Source organism: Oncorhynchus gorbuscha, linkage group LG13 (genome assembly GCF_021184085.1).
Source record: "Oncorhynchus gorbuscha isolate QuinsamMale2020 ecotype Even-year linkage group LG13, OgorEven_v1.0, whole genome shotgun sequence".
Lineage (NCBI taxonomy): Eukaryota > Metazoa > Chordata > Actinopteri > Salmoniformes > Salmonidae > Oncorhynchus > Oncorhynchus gorbuscha.
This window is the reverse complement of record NC_060185.1, coordinates 79752930-79773268: the sequence shown is the minus strand read 5'-3', so window position 1 is coordinate 79773268 and position 20339 is coordinate 79752930. Positions and strand designations below refer to the sequence as shown.

At 43.7% G+C, this 20339-nt stretch overlaps 1 protein-coding gene across 1 annotated transcript in view; it reads left to right on the top strand.

The window, feature by feature from the left end:
* diaph2 (diaphanous-related formin 2) overlaps positions 1–20339 on the top strand; it is a 732655-nt gene that overhangs the window by 15710 nt on the left and 696606 nt on the right. The window contains 1 exon segment of the mRNA XM_046295877.1: positions 15669–15845. Within this exon segment, the coding sequence (XP_046151833.1) occupies positions 15669–15845 (177 nt within the window).

Here is a 20339-nt window from a genome sequence, read left to right as displayed (position 1 = left end):
CCACAGATCGATTTATAAGCGAAAATGTCAGTCGGTATCGGAACCTCTACAAAACCACGCAGGTCCCCTGAACAGGGAACTTTACATCAGAGGTTTTAATAAGATTACCAAGTTAGCGAGGATATATCGCATGGTATGGGCAGCTATTAATCAATTAATTAATAGATTCATAGAAAGTAGTTAGAAGGGTGACCTCCTACTTTGAAAGGACAGGAAGTGTTGGCTGTGCACTTGAACAGGCATTCCACATTTAACTCCACATTTGAACATTGAAAAACGAATAAACAAGCCGTTTTCACATTCCCGATTGCTTCGTTTTAACTCTGAAAACAAATGATCAAAACATACACGGAACGTAGTCTTACCTCGGGAACCTTGATTTAATGTTGTCCACAAAGTAGGCTAATTATCTTGACCGCCGTAACAACAGACACAAATGTCAACATTAATTCCTGCACTTTGGCCGTTATTAAATTGCGTGCAGTATCACACAAGCTCTTTATCACTTCACTGTCATTCAGAAAATCCTTTCCTGAATCAGCTGATGTTGTGAAAATGTCCCCATTTAACTTAGCAGCTAGATGTCAAACAATATTATGGATAATTATTGAAGAACCCTGTTAATGACGGTATCGACTTGTTTTCTTAGTCATATTAAAGTTACTCTTTCTGGATTTTGCAATCAAGTACATTATTTTGGATATGTGTGCCCATGAAAACAGTTTTCACACCGTAACATAGGGAGACACAAACCAGCCTACAGTGCACTTCTGAGATCTCCATACAACAAAAAGAGTAGGACAGCCATATCCATGAATTTCACAGGATCAATGTCAATGTGTAATTGTTGTTAAATGTGTAGTACATGATATAACAACAAACAGCAGTATCATAAATGTCATTAAAGGTAGTGTTTTGTCACACGATTTAAAGAGTTTAAACAGATTTTGATTCAACTCATGAATTATATTGAATGCATCTACGTTCCCCCTTTTTATATCTTAATGTATTCACATGGAGGAAAAAATGCAAACGATTATTAATGACTTTAACATCTCCAAACAGTTGTCCACTACAAGGAATGCTCACTGGTTCGTTAGTTTATAGAAAGATCCCTTTACTCTCCTGCTACTGTTTAAGCCTTCCAGATATAACCTAGTCCAATACCCATCATCTATTAAATATTAATAGAGCTTGTTTTCAGTATTACACCCACATGAATATAATCACTAACTCCACTCGAGACATGTTTCTTAGTATAATGTAATGGGGATTATCCTCAGGGTAGTATGTGGGTCGAAATCATGTGAACCACTGTGCAACGAGACACTTAACTTTTGTTCCTTTGACAGCAACTCTTATTTTGGACCCGTGACTCATCGGTTCAGGTCATGTATCCCAGCTGTTAATGTTAAGGGTGTGAGAGAGGCATTGTGGTGCGGTTTTAGGTGAGTCAGAGGGGCTTTAGAGTGAATATCAAGTCATAGCTAGCATCTGTGAGGTTGAAGCATTACACTTCCATTAAAAAATACTAGATTAATGAATAGGCCGAGTTTAAACACAGCTAACATGCAATGGCCACCACAGAGTTGACATAACACCACAGAATAAGGTCTAGGCCTAGTTCTTACTGGATAGCCTCACTATATCGATAGTACTGGATAGCCCCACCATATCGATAGTACTAGATAGCCCCACCATATCGATAGTACTGGATAGCCCCACCATATCGATAGTACTGGATAGCCCCACCATATCCATAGTACTGGATAGCCTCACCATATCGATAGTACTAGATAGCCCCACCATATCGATAGTACTGGATAGCCTCACTATATCGATAGTACTGGATAGCCCCACCATATCCATAGTACTGGATAGCCTCACTATATCCATAGTACTGGATAGCCCCACCATATCCATAGTACTGGATAGCCTCACTATATCGATAGTACTGGATAGCCCCACCATATCCGATAGTACTAGATAGCCTCACTATATCGATAGTACTGGATCCATAGTACTGGATAGCCCCACCATATCCATACTGGATACTGGATAGCCCCACCATATCGATAGTACAGCCTCATATCGATAGTACTGGATAGCCCCACCATATCCATAGTACTGGATAGCCTCACTATATCCATAGTACTGGATAGCCCCACCATATCCATAGTACTGGATAGCCTCACCATATCCATAGTACTGGATAGCCCCACCATATCCATAGTACTGGATAGCCCCACCATATCCATAGTACTGGATAGCCCCACCATATCCATAGTACTGGATAGCCCCACCATATCCATAGTACTGGATAGCCCCACCATATCCATAGTACTGGATAGCCCCACCATATCCATAGTCCTGGGTAGCCCCACCATATCCATTTACATTTACATTTACATTTAAGTCATTTAGCAGACACTCTTATCCAGAGCGACTTACAAATTGGTGCATTCACCTTATGACATCCAGTGGAACAACCACTTTACAATAGTGCATCTAAATATTTTAAGGGGGGAGGGGGTGAGAAGGATTACTTTATCCTATCCTAGGTATTCCTTAAAGAGGTGGGGTTTCAGGTGTCTCCGGAAGGTGGTGATTGACTCCGCTGTCCTGGCGTCGTGAGGGAGTTTGTTCCACCATTGGGGAGCCAGAGCAGCGAACAGTTTTGACTGAGCTGAGCGGGAACTGTACTTCCTCAGTGGTAGGGAGGCGAGCAGGCCAGAGGTGGATGAACGCAGTGCCCTTATTTGGGTGTAGGGCCTGATCAGAGCCTGGAGGTACTGAGGTGCCGTTCCCCTCACAGCTCCGTAGGCAAGCACCATGGTCTTGTAGCGGATGCGAGCTTCAACTGGAAGCCAGTGGAGAGAGCGGAGGAGCGGGGTGACGTGAGAGAACTTGGGAAGGTTGAACACTAGACGGGCTGCGGCGTTCTGGATGAGTTGTAGGGGTTTAATGGCACAGGCAGGGAGCCCAGCCAACAGCGAGTTGCAGTAATCCAGACGGGAGATGACAAGTGCCTGGATTAGGACCTGCGCCGCTTCCTGTGTGAGGCAGGGTCGTACTCTGCGGATGTTGTAGAGCATGAACCTACAGGAACGGGCCACCGCCTTGATGTTAGTTGAGAACGACAGTTTGTTGTCCAGGATCACGCCAAGGTTCTTAGCGCTCTGGGAGGAGGACACAATGGAGTTGTCAACCGTGATGGCGAGATCATGGAACGGGCAGTCCTTCCCCGGGAGGAAGAGCAGCTCCGTCTTGCCGAAGTTCAGCTTGAGGTGGTGATCCGTCATCCACACTGATATGTCTGCCAGACATGCAGAGATGCGATTCGCCACCTGGTCATCAGAAGGGGAAAGGAGAAGATTAATTGTGTGTCGTCTGCATAGCAATGATAGGAGAGACCATGTGAGGTTATGACAGAGCCAAGTGACTTGGTGTATAGCGAGAATAGGAGAGGGCCTAGAACAGAGCCCTGGGGGACACCAGTGGTGAGAGCGCGTGGTGAGGAGACAGATTCTCGCCACGCCACCTGGTAGGAGCGACCTGTCAGGTAGGACGCAATCCAAGCGTGGGCCGCGCCGGAGATGCCCAACTCGGAGAGGGTGGAGAGGAGGATCTGATGGTTCACAGTATCGAAGGCAGCCGATAGGTCTAGAAGGATGAGAGCAGAGGAGAGAGAGTTAGCTTTAGCGGTGCGGAGCGCCTCCGTGATACAGAGAAGAGCAGTCTCAGTTGAATGACTAGTCTTGAAACCTGACTGATTTGGATCAAGAAGGTCATTCTGAGAGAGATAGCGGGAGAGCTGGCCAAGGACGGCACGTTCAAGAGTTTTGATATCCATAGTCCTGGGTAGCCCCACCATATCCATAGTCCTGGGTAGCCCCACCATATCCATAGTCCTGGGTAGCCCCACCATATCCATAGTCCTGGGTAGCCCCACCATATCCATAGTCCTGGGTAGCCCCACCATATCCATAGTCCCATAGTCCCTGGGCAGCCCCACCATATAGCCCCACCATCCATAGTCCTGGGCAGCCCCACCATATCCATATAGCCCCACCATATCCATAGTCCTGGTAGCCCCACCATATCCATAGCCCCACCATATCCATATCCATAGTCCTGGGTAGCCCCACCATATCCATATCCATAGTCCTGGGCAGCCCCACCATATCCCACATAGTCCTGGGTAGCCCCACCATATCCATATCCATAGTCCTGGGTAGCCCCACCATATCCATAGTCCTGGGTAGCCCCACCATATCCATAGTCCTGGGTAGCCCCACCATATCCATATCCATAGTCCTGGGCAGCCCCACCATATCCATCCATAGTCCTGGGTAGCCCCACCATATCCACATAGTCCTGGGTAGCCCCACCATATCCATATCCATAGTCCCCCACCATATCCATAGTCCTGGGTAGCCCCACCATATCCATAGTCCTGGATAGCCCCACCATATCGATGACTCTGGTAGTTGTGCTGTGGTTTTACTTGGCTGATAGAAGAATCAATATCTACATCTATCTCATACTGCTATGTCATTTTGCAATGTTGTATGGTGTCCCTGGTGGCCTGGTCCTCCATTCTTGAGACAGAGAGAGGGTCTGTATGAGAGGAGAACAGCAGGAAACAGACTACGTTGCATGGCACTCAGGAAGTGGTCAAGAATGCTGTAGTCACACCGGCTGTGGAAGGAACATCTCCTTCTCGTTCGTAATAACACTTCTGCTTTGACATGGAGTAAATTACTAGGGCTGGGTGTTGCCATTCGTTTTGGTAACGATTTGATACATATTGCAATTCTATAGCCTATGAATCACAATTTTACATATATTGTGGTTTGATACTGCAATTTTATTGCATCAGAGAATCGATTCAGAATAGCGATTCTCATCTGAATCAATTCCCCCAACTAACCCCTTCTCCCCTAAACTCTAGTAAACTCCCCAACTATTCTCTAAATATTCAGTTCTTTCCACATGACTTCAATGTCTTGATGATGAACAGACACTGCAAGATCTCCATATATAGTATACACAAATACATTTCCCCCCTAATCCTTTCAGAAAGTCCCCAACTGTTTTATAGGACAGTATCTATGAAGCTAACCCCCAGGGAGCATGATTTACAAATTCATTATGAAATCCTGGGAAAAAAACAAGCCAGCCTAGCCTGAGGGCAGTGGTCAGGTGGCCTGGTGGCCATGTGGTTATGTGGTCAGGGCATCCAAAGAAAAGCCATTGGATCCAGAGCACCGCTGGTCTTTGTGGGATTTCCCCTTTTGCTGTTTTTAGGGAAATATAAACAGCACCACCGCTTTCCTGAAATAACTGACGCACCACAGATTCCTGCCCATTTTTAAAGGCACTTGTGCTTTCAACTAAAGCTAATAGCTTTACCACTAAACATCATACTACTTTTTCTTTCTTCTTCACAGTACTCTTTTTTTTGTGGTTATTTATCCTCTTATAAGGGGTGACATTGAAACAAGTGTTACCTCATAAGTTCATTTTTACAATTGAGTTAACACTGCCTGAGGCCTGGGGGTAATTTTGTTGTTTTTGGAAATGGCTTTTGGTATCTCTCCTGATTCAATTCAGTTGGCCCTAATTCAGTTTGCAGAGAGAGGACAGAGCTCCATTATTTGATTGATGTGTGTGGCAGATTTGTTTGTTCTGAGAGGCTCTCTTCACTTCCCTGTGTGTGTGTGTGTGTGTGTGTGTGTGTGTGTGTGTGTGTGTGTGTGTGTGTGTGTGTGTGTGTGTGTGTGTGTGTGTGTGTGTGTGTGTGTGTGTGTGTGTGTGTGTGTGTGTGTGTGTGTGTGTGTGTGCTGGAGAAATACCCTTTACTCACATGTGTGCTGGTGTCTGGTACTTTTGTGCATACACATGTGGCATTGAGTAAACCTCCCGATGCTCCTAGCAGCTGGACTTGATCATGGGAATGCCTGCTTTCGTACTTGGTCCCCCCCTTTTCAAAATAGTCTTAGCCCACTCCCATTGGTATTACATGAACACCACTGGCGAGAACACAAACAATATGAACTCAAAATGTGAGTTGGATTTGAAGGCCACCTTTAACCGGCCTGAATGATAGGAAAGGATGAACTTGTCGGTCGTGAGGGGCAAATTATAATAGCATCACAGTACTGCTGTATACAAAATGAACACTGCGTGTTTCCCTCTGCATTAACCTACCCACCTATATCAGATACATGGTGCAGGTGTGTCCCATGTTAACTCCAGTGCTTCTCACAGTTGTGTCAAGTTAGCTGGATGTCCTTTGGGTGGTGAACCATTCTTGATACACATGGGAACAGAGGAGGGATGATGTAGGGATAGGGGTGCTCTGCACTATTTACAAGCCTTGGGCATGATCTATACTCAGTACTGAGTAGAATTTCAGATGCCTCCCGAGGCCTAGTCCTAGACTAGTTAATATAGTCCTGCAGTAGGCTACATAACTATGGAAATAACACTGTCATACAGTCTATAATATTTCATGATGTAATGGTGATCCTTATCTAGACATTTGCTCAATCACATATCTAAGATGACTCTGTACTCTCTATAGGGGCAGAGTATAGACTACACGCAATGGAAGTTCCATCAGTCTATAACAGCAACTTATGTAGTACTGAGTGATAAGACGGCCATTGTTCACATTCACTACTGCACTGTAGAAACCAGCAACAGTACACTATCTAGAACCTAGATGGTTCTTTGGCTGTCCCCATAAGAGAACCTTTGTATGTTTTTAAAATTGTATATTTATATATATATATTTTTTAAATCTAGGAGAACCGTTTGTAGAAGCCCTGTTTGTTAGGCTAGTGGAAGCTTCACTGGAAAAGGACAACTGTCACCATTAAAATAGGCCTGCATGTGTGTTTGAGAGAGAACACCCCATATGACATAACCACTTTCACATCAAAGTATTGCAATGAACCAGGTCAATGGTATTTAGTTGATTTGACTTTTGACCTGAGTCATTATATGCACTAATGGTCTAGAGAGGATGCTAGAAAATGCACACGTTTCAGAAATGAAAAGCACACCACTTTGAAGGTTACATGGATGGGTCGATTTTCCACCTACTACATTGTGTAGCCTGTTAACCGAAAGCAATGCATTTTGAATAGTACATAACATGTATGTTATTAACACAGCAGTTGGTAATAGGGCTTGGAGCAGAGAGCTGTGGGCACAGTGATCGAGAGATGACCTCTTAAAATAGTAATGGGCGAAAAAAAACGATAGTTACATATTGGGATATTATTTTTGATGATATATCGTATTGTTTAAAAAATATAGCTATATTATTTTTGCTTTAGTTTGCTGTACCAAAACTCCACTATTTTTCTTTCATTGTTCTCCATTTTCTTTTTTAAATAGGGAGCTAATTTGTTTTCAGCATTTTTATTTCCCTGACTGATCAACTTGTTTTGTCATTGCTCTCTCTTGTCCTTCTGCAGCAGACATATGGTGAGCAATATTAATTAAATGACCGTATCAAATCACAATACATGTAGAATCGTAAGAATCGCAATACATATTGCATCGGGACCTAAGTATCATGATAATATTGTATGGTGAGGTCCCTAGCAGTTCCTAGCACGATCTTAAGTGCTTAGGTATTTCCTCAGAGGTGTGGCTTGTTTACATGGTACTCTTGCGATGCCAGTTGAAGGGATGCACAAAAAGCGAAACCTTTGCAACTGCAGTAGGTTTACATTTAGGACTTTAAAACATGATTATGTATTTTGCTTGATGGCTGAATAGGGCTGGGCAATATATAGTGAATACCGGTAGACTTGTATGGATGCACATCCGCCGTACCTTCCCAAAATGGACGACAATTGTGATATGTTGGCCATATCGCCCAACCCTATGTCTGAATCTGTCAGACACCTCCACAAGCGAAGAATGATTGTCCAATACACACGGTCATTCTACGAACATTAACCAAGCTGAAGAAAAATAAATCCACCTTGAATAATAGAGATCAGTATGTCTCTGTGTTTCCTTCTGATCTAGTAGTATTCTAGCCTGGTAACCGATCTGTTTGGTAGGGGGGTGGCTTTGAAACAGTCCCCTTCATGGGAAACCCCCTATCAAAACGGACAGATGCCGCTTCACTATCACTAGCCTTTAGTCGATTGACCATAGGAGATGGCAATACAGCACAAATAGATCTGGGACCAGGCTGGTAGTACTATTACTCTTTAGAGACTTACCGACTGGCTGACTCCCCCCTTCATAGACCGAAGCCACACTGCACTGAATGGGCATCCTAGTCAGTGGCTATGGGCTTCCCTCATAGTGAAAGTTTCATTTGACTGACTGGCCCAGTATATAATTGGGTCTCTCAGGAATGAGGGATCAGGGTCCCTAGTATGATTTAGCTCTGCTGTCTGCAGGCCTAATGGAGAGATGGAGGGAAGACTTCATTGGCTGGAGCATAGCGTGTTGAACCAGAAGGCACTGGGGACTGGACCCGAGCATGTTGAACCAGAAGGCACTGGGGACTGGAGCCTACCATGTTGAACCAGAAGGCACTGGGGACTGGAGCCTAGCATGTTGAACCACAGTGCACTGGGGACTGGAACCTAGCATGTTGAACCACAGGGCACTGGGGACTGGAGCTTAGCATGTTGAACCAGAAGGCACTGGGGACTGGACCCGAGCATGTTGAACCAGAAGGCACTGGGGAATGGAGCCTAGCATGTTGAACCAGAAGGCACTGGGGACTGGAGCCTAGCATGTTGAACCACAGTGCACTGGGGACTGGAACCTAGCATGTTGAACCACAGGGCACTGGGGACTGGAGCTTAGCATGTTGAACCAGAAGGCACTGGGGACTGGACCCGAGCATGTTGAACCAGAAGGCACTGGGGACTGGAGCCTAGCATGTTGAACCAGAAGGCACTGGGGACTGGAGCCTAGCATGTTGAACCACAGTGCACTGGGGACTGGAACCTAGCATGTTGAACCACAGTGCACTGGGGACTGGAACCTAGCATGTTGAACCACAGGGCACTGGGGACTGGAGCCTAGCATGTTGAACCACAGGGCACTGGGGACTGGAGCCTAGCATGTTGAATCACTGGGGACTGGAGCTTAGCATGTTGAATCACTGGGGACTGGAGCTTAGCATGTTGAACCACAGGGGACTGGAGCCTAGCATGTTGAACCACATGGCATTGGGGACTGGAGCCTAGCATGTTGAACCACTGGGGACTGGAGCCTAGCATGTTGAACCACTGGGGCCTGGAGCCTAGCATGTTGAACCACTGGGGCCTGGAGCCTAGCATGTTGAACCACTGGGGCCTGGAGCCTAGCATGTTGAACCACTGGGGCCTGGAGCCTAGCATGTTGAACCACTGGGGCCTGGAGCCTAGCATGTTGAACCACTGGGGCCTGGAGCCTAGCATGTTGAACCACTGGGGCCTGGAGCCTAGCATGTTGAACCACTGGGGCCTGGAGCCTAGCATGTTGAACCACTGGGGCGTGGAGCCTAGCATGTTGAACCACTGGGGCCTGGAGCCTAGCATGTTGAACCACTGGGGGATGGATTTTAGCATGTTGAACCAGAGGCAACTAGGGACTAGCATGTTGAACCAGAAGAAACTGGGGGGACTGGTGCCTATATAATGGTGTCTGTTTCACACTAGCCTAGAATTTCTCTCTCTCCCTCTCTATCTCTCTATCTACACCTGCCGCCCCAGAATCCAGTCAGTATGTCAACGGAAAGGGTCACTTAGCAACACATATCCTGTTTTGTTTACTACTAAGCAGGATGTGTTGATAGGTCCATATAAACCATGATACCAAAAAGATATGAGGTGTTAACTGTGAACCACTATATTTCAGCTGTTTGGTTTAACTAAGAATGAAATTATACATACTGTACATTCTATCTGTTTTTGGAGATTTACACTCAAGTCAATTGTATTTAATGAACATGTTCCTGGGTAGAGGGAATCCTCACATTGTTCTCCTCAAGTGGAAATCCAATGGTGAGGAATGCAGACAAACTGTGACTCCAAAGTGGAAATGAAAAGTTGGCACACTAGAGGCTACGGAGCAGAGCGGGAGCAGTAAAACAAGTTTGCTAAGAACTGTTAGTTGCAGCACATGGTGGTACAGTCGTCCGTGCCAACAATGCCAGGCACTCCCAGGCATCCTTTGTTTGGTATTAATTAGAAGTAATTAAAGCAAAACCCTGATTTCCTTATAAGCCTGTCTCCATGCTGGCTTTTTAGAGGAACTCACTATTTTTTTAATGGGGATTTTTTTTCTCCCTTTTAAGTGAGCAGGAAGGGCTTCATGTGCACATGGTGTTAAAAAGAACATATGTTGACAAACATATTTGAAACTAGGCCTAATTTTGCTATGTATGGCATGGAAAGACGTGAACTGTTTGTATGTAATGCAGTTGTATAAATGTGTCATGCGCCACCTAGTGGTGTGAACATATATCACTTTGAGCAAGCCAGTTGTAGGAGTGTTGACCTAGGATCAGACCCCCCCCCTCCTGCTGTATATGTAATCTTATTCATTATGATCTATAAGGCAGCACTCTTACTCTGAGAAGCTTTATGAATAACGTCAATGGGAAACATTACTACAACATTTTAGCTTTGCCAATACAGGCTGGTGTCTAAAGTTAAAATGGGCCCTATTATCCTTCTGCCAAGAGGAAAGCAAACTTTGGGTAGAGTTGTAGTAGTCATTAGCATTTAAAAACTCTCGCCAGATGAGGCATACTCGTGATATTCCCCGCACTCAAATGGACCCCTAAATTCAGCCAAATTGCACTTAGTTTTTCCATTTCATTGACCTTTTTATTGAATCAAAATCATATTTCAATTACAAAGGAGCCGAAGGCTAATTTGATTTGGGTTATTTTGAAGAATTAATGTTGTGCAATAAACATTTATTACAGTGAAAACTTTGGGGGTTTTAATAAGCCAGAGAAGCCCAGAGGACGTGCATGCTTAATTGTTATGTGGTAAATTGCATTGTTGCGGCATTGCCGTGTGTAATGACTGTTCAGAAGTAAACTGATGGTTTCCACTAAAGTCAAGACAATTAGTTCGACAGAGGTTCCCTTGCTGTTAAATTTATTAAAATATGTTTAATTACCCATTTGAAAAATGTGCAATGTTTTACACACTTGTAGAAAGTGGTCAATGAGTCATAAGCTAGGAGCTAAGCTAGTGTTATGATTCAGACTACAACCCTATTGGCTGTTTCTATAAGTTGAGAGAGATGCTTTAGCCTAATCAATGTTTGTGATCGTCCAGAGTCACATGGTTAGTGGTCCTTATCTGGCAGTAAAGCTAACCATACTACATAACATCACAACAGTTGTGACAATGCTTTGGCCCTGTTGGCATCCCCTTATCAATCAAATGTATTTATAAAGCCCTTTTTAAATCAGCAGATATCACAAAGTGCTTTATAGAAACCCAGCCTAAAACCCCAAACAGCAAACAATGCAGATGTAGAAGCATAGTGGCTCGGTAAAACTCCCTAGAAAGGCCGGAACCTAGGAAGAAACCTTGAGAGAAACCAGGCCCTGAGGGGTGGCCAGTCCTCTTCTGGCTGTACCGTGTGGAGATTATAAGAGTACATGGCCATTAAGACCAAGATGTTCAAACGTCCATAGATGACCAGAAGGGTCAAATAATAATCATATCACAGTGATTGTAGAGGGTACAAGACAGCAGTTGGTTGGGAGGGAGGTTGGTAGGGAGTCGGGTAAAAAAAAGTCAGGGTTCAATAGCCACAGGCAGAACAATTTGAAACTGGAGCAGCAGCACGACCAGGTGGACTGGGGACAGCCAGTAATCATTAGGCCAGGTTGTCCTCTGGCTCAGGTCCATGGAAGGGTGGTGAGAGATGGGAGAATTAGAAGGAGCAGACTTAATTTCACACAGGACACCAGATAAAACAGGAGAATTACACCAGGTAGGACAGACTTAGCCCCCCAGGACATACAGTTGAAGTAGGAAGTTTACATACACTTAGGTTGGAGTCATTTAAAACTAGTTTCTCAACCACTCCACAAATGTCTTGTTTACAAACTATAGTTTTGGCAAGTCGGTTAGGACATCTACTTTGTGCATGGGAAGTAATTTTTCCAACAATTGTTTACAGATTATTTCACTTATAATTCACTGTCACAATTCGAGTGGGTCAGAAGTTTACATGCACTAACTTGACTGTGCCTTTTAAACAGCTTGGAAAATTCCAGAAAATTTGAGTCAATTGGAGGTGTACCTGTGGATGTATTTCAAGGCTTACCTTCAAACTCAGTGCCTCTTTTCTTGACATCATGGGAAAATTAAAAGAAATCAGCCAAGACCTCAGATAAAAATTGTTGACCTCCACAAGTCTGGTTCATCCTTGGGAGCAATTTCCAAATGCCTGAAGGTACCACGTTCATCTGTACAAACAATAGTACGCAAGTATAAAAACCAATGGATGTCGCAGGCGTCATACCACTCAGGAGGGAGACGCGTTCTGTCTCCTAGAGCTGAACCTACTTTGGTGTGAAAAGTGCAAATCAATCCCAGAACACCAGCAAAGGACCTTGTGAAGATGCTAGAGGAAACTGTTACAAAGTATCTATATCCACAGTAAAACGAGTCCTATATTGACATAACCTGAAAGGCCACTTAGCAAGGAAGAAGCCACTGCTCCAAACCGCCATAAAAAAGCCAGACTACGGTTTGCAACTGCACATGGGGACAAAGATTGTACTTTTTGGAGAAATGTCCTCTGGTCTGATGAAACACAAATAGAACTGTTTGGCCATAATGACCATCGTTACATTTGGAGGAAAAAGGGGGAGGCTTGCAAGCCGAAGAACACCATCCCAACCATGAAGCAAGGGGGTGGCAGCATCATCTTGTGGGGGTGGTTTGCTGCAGGAGGGACTGGTGCACTTCACAAAATTGATGGCATCATGAGGTGGGAAAATTACATGGATATATTGAAGCAACATCTCAAGACATCAGTCAGGAAGTTAAAGCTTGGTGGCAAATGGGTCTTCCAAATGGACAATGACCCCAAGCATACCTCCAAAGTTGTGGCAAAATGGCTTAAGGACAACAAAGTCAAGGTTTTGGAGTGGCCATCACGAAGCCCTGACCTCAATCCCATAGAACATTTGTGGGTAGGTACTGGCCGTTGGTAACTTCGGCCTTGTCTGGAAAGGAACAAACATCTGTATTGGGAGATTTTTTTGGGGGGTCTGTAATGTCTGTTATTGTTTAAAGTTGAAATCTGCAGTTAAAATAATAACAATGGGGCTGGAGAATTGTAACCACTCTCAAATTCATCGACAGAGCTATGGAGGCAAGTACTGATATATTTTAATATTTTGTTTTCTGATGGGGTACAACAGTTGAACTTAGCTCATAAATGGTAATTTATTTTCTTCAAGAATCAATGGGCACATATCATTAATTTATAAGTCCAAAAATGTATGTCGCAACTGCAGATTGCCCCTTTAATTGTCTAAAGTGAATTAGAATTTTGTTTGCTTAGGGGTTTTGTTACTAAAAAGGAGGAAGTTAGCCAACAGGTGATCCACTAAAATTTACAGTATTTGAGGGTGATGTTATGTACCTAAACAATAACGTCCTTTAATATGAAAAAAGTTTAGATCTATTTAAAAAAAAGCCTAATCAGTCAAATATTACAGGAATGAATCCAACAGTATTCTGAATCGGTTAGGATTACATGTTTTATTTGTTACACGTTATTCCTCCTAATAATTTAACAAAGAACAAGTGCACTGTCTTTGGGTCACCAGTCATGTTCACCATCATTGGTTTGACTTGCCCTGATCCTTCCACAACGATTTCAGTGTAGATTCAGGTGTGACATCATTGATTTAATTTCCTTTGGTCTTTATTTGTCTTATTTCATATGTATGTGCACTCATCCATTCCGCACCAGCATAACCCCATATAGCTAATACTAATGACGACTGACTAACAGTGTGGACTTACCCTCTTCTGACTCTGTAACAAAGGTGTGTGCTGCTGGCAGCATCTCGTTTCAACTTACTCTGTCTTCCGTCATCAGACCTGAATACATATGAGATGCTCTTGATTTAACGCTTGCAGTTGGTTCTTTTGGAGCTATTCCATTTGTTCCATTGCACCAGGCAAATTAAATAATGTACTGCTCAGGTAAAGGTATGTACATTAGACCTACATTTCTTCTGTATTCATTGGTGTAGCTAGAATAGCTGAATACAGTGAGGAGAGAGTATCTTCCTAATGTAGGTATGGTCCTCTGTACTGTACTACAGACTCTCATAACTCTGTGATATTGAACAAACAACCTACAGGGTTAATAGTAAGTGTGAAGGTGAGTCAAATCTATGACTCTATGTACTATTTTCATTCAGATAGACATGGACTGTACAGATTAATGAATCAAGGCCAGTTTGAAAGAAATAGAGCAAGCAACGTTACCCATTTTTCACGCACATAATTTAATCTAACAGAAAAGATGAACAATAAAACATAATGAACGAACACTAGGTCTGTCCCTTGTCATAGGCAATCACTTTACTTTAGCCGTCCTGTGGTACCACCCTAACCTGGAATTGAGCCCAGCTGATGCTCGTTTAAAGATTGGGAAGGAGATGGAAAGACATGTCAGGAAAGGCATATGACAGCATTACACATTTACATTTACACAACCTTACAGTATGTTAGCATTCAGAAAGCCTAACGCCAAGGGCAATACTCCTAGATAAAGCCTATATGTCACTATGTAAGCATTCAGAAAGCCTAACGCCAAGGGAAATACTCCTAGATAAAGCCTATATGTCTCAATGTTATGTAGGCATTCAGAAAGCCTAACACCTAGGGAAATACTCCTAGATAAAGCCTATATGTCACAATGTAAGCATTCAGAAAGCCCAACGCCAAGGGAAATATTCCTAGATAAAGCCTATATGTCACTATGTAAGCATTCAGAAAGCCCAACGCCTAGTGAAATACTCCTAGATAAAGCCTATATGTCACTATGTAAGCATTCAGAAAGCCCAGCGCCTAGGGAAATACTCCTAGATAAAGCCTATATGTCACTATGTAAGCATTCAGAAAGCCCAACGCCTAGGGAAATACTCCTAGATAAAGCCTATATGTCACTATGTAAGCATTCAGAAAGCCCAACGCCTAGTGAAATACTCCTAGATAAAGCCTATATGTCACTATGTAAGCATTCAGAAAGCCCAGCGCCTAGTGAAATACTCCTAGATAAAGCCTATATGTCACTATGTAAGCATTCAGAAAGCCCAGCGCCTAGGGAAATACTCCTAGATAAAGCCTATATGTCACTATGTAAGCATTCAGAAAGCCCAACGCCTAGTGAAATACTCCTAGATAAAGCCTATATGTCACTATGTAAGCATTCAGAAAGCCCAACGCCTAGTGAAATACTCCTAGATAAAGCCTATATGTCACTATGTAAGCATTCAGAAAGCCCAGCGCCTAGGGAAATACTCTAGATAAAGCCTATATGTCACAATGTAAGCATTCAGAAAGCCCAACGCCTAGGAAATACTCTGTCATAACGCTTACTGTACGCACTTTGGTAACGCCACATTCTTTCTCCTTCAGCGTGACCGGATCACCAGTTTTCGGAAGACTGGGAATAAAAAGGACAAGCCCCTGATACAGCACTCCACAGACCCCCTGTCCACTCAGGTAGAGATGCCCATGCCCCAGCCCCTCTTCGACGACCGCTCCATGAACCTCTCCGAGAAGGAGATCAACGACCTCTTTGAGAAGATGATGGTAAGTCTGATACTGTGTATTTCCTTTTGAACCGAATGTGTATATAGCCACCTATATCCACCACTATCCACAGTGCTCTCCTATAAGAGTTCATGTACAGAGTCCCTGTGTGGATATGTACTAAATGATAACTATTGCTCCCGTCCACCTTCCACCACTACTTGAACCATAAAGACGTAATGGGTAGAATGGACATGGTTACTGCATCTACGTCTTCAACTCCCTGTGGGGCCTTTTTAGTACTAGCTACCAATCACATCGTTATTTTACTGTTCACCAGAGTCTCTGATCTTTAAGTGGTTCTCTGATTTCCACTGGTTGTCATAGTAATGATACAATTAGATGTGATGTGTTGACAGCTTGCTGTGGCACATTAAACCAACTCTTGCCAAGGAAATGTAGCAGGTTTCTATTCTATATATTCACATGTCAATGTAGGTGCTTTTGTGTCTCAAACTATGCCCCACACTTCTCTTTCTTGTAAGCTGCAGGCAGGGAGCTCTGTGCTCAGTCTAAGCCTCTACAGAACAGTACTTACCTGGTTCGCTGCACAGAGCTGAGTCACAGCTCCGAATTCACACTGACGCTTAGCATAGAGAGCACATTGATCACAAAGAGAGACAGGAGGGAGCTTATCAGTGTAACACTATCGTGACTTCTCAATTAACTCTGTAACTCAAGTTCACTTGACTCAGCCCTCATTCAAACAGAGAGCTCCATCAGAGCTACAGAGAGCTCCATCAGAGCTACAGAGAGCTCCATCAGAGCTACAGAGAGCTCCATCAGAGCTACAGAGAGCTCCATCAGAGCTACAGAGAGCTACAGAGAGCACCATCAGAGCTCCAGAGAGCGCCATCAAAGCTCCATAGAGCTACAGAGAGCGCCATCAAAGCTACAGAGAGCGCCATCAAAGCTACAGAGAGCGCCATCAAAGCTACAGAGAGCGCCATCAGAGCGCCGTCGGAGCTACTGAGGGCGCCGTCGGAGCTACTGAGGGCGCCGTCGGAGCTACTGAGGGCGCCGTCGGAGCTACTGAGGGCGCCGTCGGAGCTACTGAGGGCGCCGTCGGAGCTCCTGAGGGCGCCGTCAGAGAGCTCCATCGGCGCTATAGAGAGCTCCATCGGCGCTACAGAGAGCTTGCCTGCCTAACCAGACTCCTCGCTACACCAAAAAAGTTAGCTTATAACAATGAACCTTTTTATGGGATACACATAAGGCAATTCTTGGTCTTGTGGCATATTTTTTTTAAACTATACCCAATTCATTGGAATTGCAACCCCCTGCATGCACAGTGCATTCTTTCATCACATGTTCAGCTGACTCTCAAGATCTTGCACACTGAGATGCTTTTGAGCCCACACTACTACAGTGTCTGAGCCTAGGACTACATGCTTTCTGGTAAGTTTTGATTTCAATACTGGGTGGGGTGAATATATTTTATGACATACATCATTTTTTGTAAAGTAGTAAATAGTAGCCTACAGCAAAGTGTGTTTAAATAATTTCTAAGTTGTTAACAATTTCTGCTAGTTAGCTTTTGCTGCCATGTGGGTTTTTAGCTTGCTTGTGCCTGCTAACAGAGGACTGTTAATTCACCTGTTTCCATACGTTTAATTTATCTTACAAAGGAGTTGTTTAATCTAACTGCTTAACTCTTTATCTGTACATGGAATTGTATATATTTATTTATTTTTACTCATATTTTCTCATCTTTACAGGAAAATGTCACGGGCACTATCTTATGTGTGGAGACAATTCACTGCAGCTATTGTTGAAGGAAAAGCTGTGTACATTTGCAAATACTGTCCCAAATCATATATGAAGACTGCAACAAAGATGCAAAATCATCTGGCCAAGTGCATAAAGTTCACTTAGCGATCAAAACAAGCAACATCTGACAAAAGTCCTCTCATCATTTTCACCTCAAATAGAAGTAATCAGACACCTTATTGATAGCAACAGCTCATGGTCCTCCTGGAATCATACGTTTTTTTTACTCAATGGAGGAACGTAGTCAGAGAAATGCTGCTGAATGTCTTCGCCTCTAATCCTCATAGGCAATGTGTATTGGAAGAGATTTCTGAATGTTCTTCGCCCAGCATACACCCCTCCAACCAGACATGCTTTATCTACTCATTTGCTAGCTGCAGAGTTCAACAGAGTTGAAGTGAAGGTCAAGCAAATCATAGAGAAAGCAGACTATTGCAATAATCTTTGATGAGTGGTCGAATGTTCGTGGGCAAGGAATAATTAACTACATCTCCACCCAGACACAGACATACCGGTCTCTACATGATCTGAGCTGAAGACAGTCATCAATGACCTTGTACCACAGAAGGTATTTGCACCGGTGACAGACAATGCTGCGAACAGGCAGGCTGCTTGGTCTAAAGTGGAGGCGTCCTGGAAACACACTACAAGAGAGCCAAGGAAATGGTTAGGTATGTGAAGGGTCATCAAGTTATAGCAGAAATCTACCTCACCAAGCAAAGTGAGAAGAATAAGCGCATCAGATTAAAGCTGCCCAGCAACACCCGTTGGGATGGTGTTGTCGTCATGCTCTGGCCCCCCAATGGTGGAACAAACTCCCTCACGACGCCAGGACAGCGGAGTCAATCACCACCTTCCGGAGACACCTGAAACCCCACCTCTTTAAGGAATACCTAGGATAGGATAAGTATCCCCCCCCTTTAAGATTTAGATGCACTATTGTAATGTGACTGTTCCACTGGATGTCATAAGGTGAATGCACCAATTTGTAAGTCGCTCTGGATAAGAGCGTCTGCTAAATGACTTAAATGTAATGTAAATGTAATGTCTCCTGGAGGGGAAGGAGTCTGTCCAAGAAATGGCCATATCACAGTCGGCTGATATGGACAGCCCCATCAAGAGGATCCCCCTGGATGACGTACAGTGCCTTGCAAACATTTTCACCCTCTTGGCATTTTCCCATTTGGTTGCATTACAACCTGTATTTTAAATTGATTTTTATTTGGATTTCATATGACATTCACACAATAGTCCAAATTGGTGAAGTAAAATGAAAAATATTACTTGTTTCAAACAATAAAAAAAACTGAAAAGTGGTACGTGCATATGTATACACCCCCTATGCTTTGAAGCCCCTAAATAAGTTCTGGTGCAACCAATTACCTTCAGAAGTCACAAAATTAGTTAAATAAAGTCCACCTGTGCGCTATCTAAGTGTCACATGATCTGCCACATGATCTCAGTATATATACACCTGTTCTGAAAGGCCCCAGAGTCTGCAACACCACTAAGCAAGGGGAACCACCAAGCAAGCAGCACCATAAAGAAAAAGGAGCTCTCCAAACAGGTCAGGGACAAAGTTGTGGAGAAGTACAGATCAGGGTTGGGTTATAAAAAATATCCAAAACTTTGAACATCCCACAGGGCACCATTAAATCCATTATTAAAAAACTCACCAAAACTCACGGACCAGGCAAGGAGGGCATTAATCAGAGAGGCAACAAAGATACCAAAGATTACCCTGAAGGAGCTGCAAAGCTCCACAGTGGAGACTGGAGTATATCTCCATAGGACCACTTTAAGACGTACACTCCATAGAGCTGAGCTTTACGGAAGAGTGGCCATAAAAACGTTTGATGTTCGTCAAAATGCATGTGGGAGACTCCCAAAACATACAGGAGAAGGTACTCGGGTTTGATAATTTGATCAAATTAAGCTTTTTGACCATCAAGGAAAATGCAAACCCAACACCTCTCATCACCCCGAGAATATCATCCCCACAGTGAAGCATGGTGGTGGCAGCATCATGCTGTGGGGATGTTTTTCATCGCCAGAGGCTGGGAAACTGGTCAGAATTTAAGGAATGATGGATGGCGATAAATACATGAAAATTCTTGAGGGAAACCTGTTTCGGTTTTCAAGAGATTTGAGACTGGTACGGAGGTTCACCTTCCAGCAGGACAATGACCCTAGGCATACTGCTAAAGCAACTCTCGAGTGGTTTAAAGGAACATTGAAATGTCTTGGAACTACCTAGTCAACGCCCAGACCTCAATCCAATTGAGAATTTGTGGTATGACTTAAAGATTGTTGTACACCAGCAGAACCCATCCAACTTGAAGGAGCTGGAGCAGTTTTGCCTTGAAGAATAGGCAAGAATCCCAGTGGCTGGATGTGCCAAGCTTATAGAGACATATCCCAAGAGACTTGCAGCTGTAATTTCTGCAAAAGTTGGCTGTACAAAGTATTGACTTTGGCGGGTGGATAGTTATGCACGCTCAAGTTTCTTGTTTGTTTTACAAAAATATTTTGCATCTTCAAAGTGGTGGGCATGTTGAGCAAGTCAGATGATACAAACCCCTAAAAAATCATTTTAATTCCAGGTTGAAAGGCAACAAAATAGGAAAAATGCCAAGGGGGTGAATACATTCGCAAGCCACTGCATTTTGGGAGAGAGTGGTAGAAGCTTTGGATCTGAGGCTCTTTCTGAGAGTGGAAGGGACT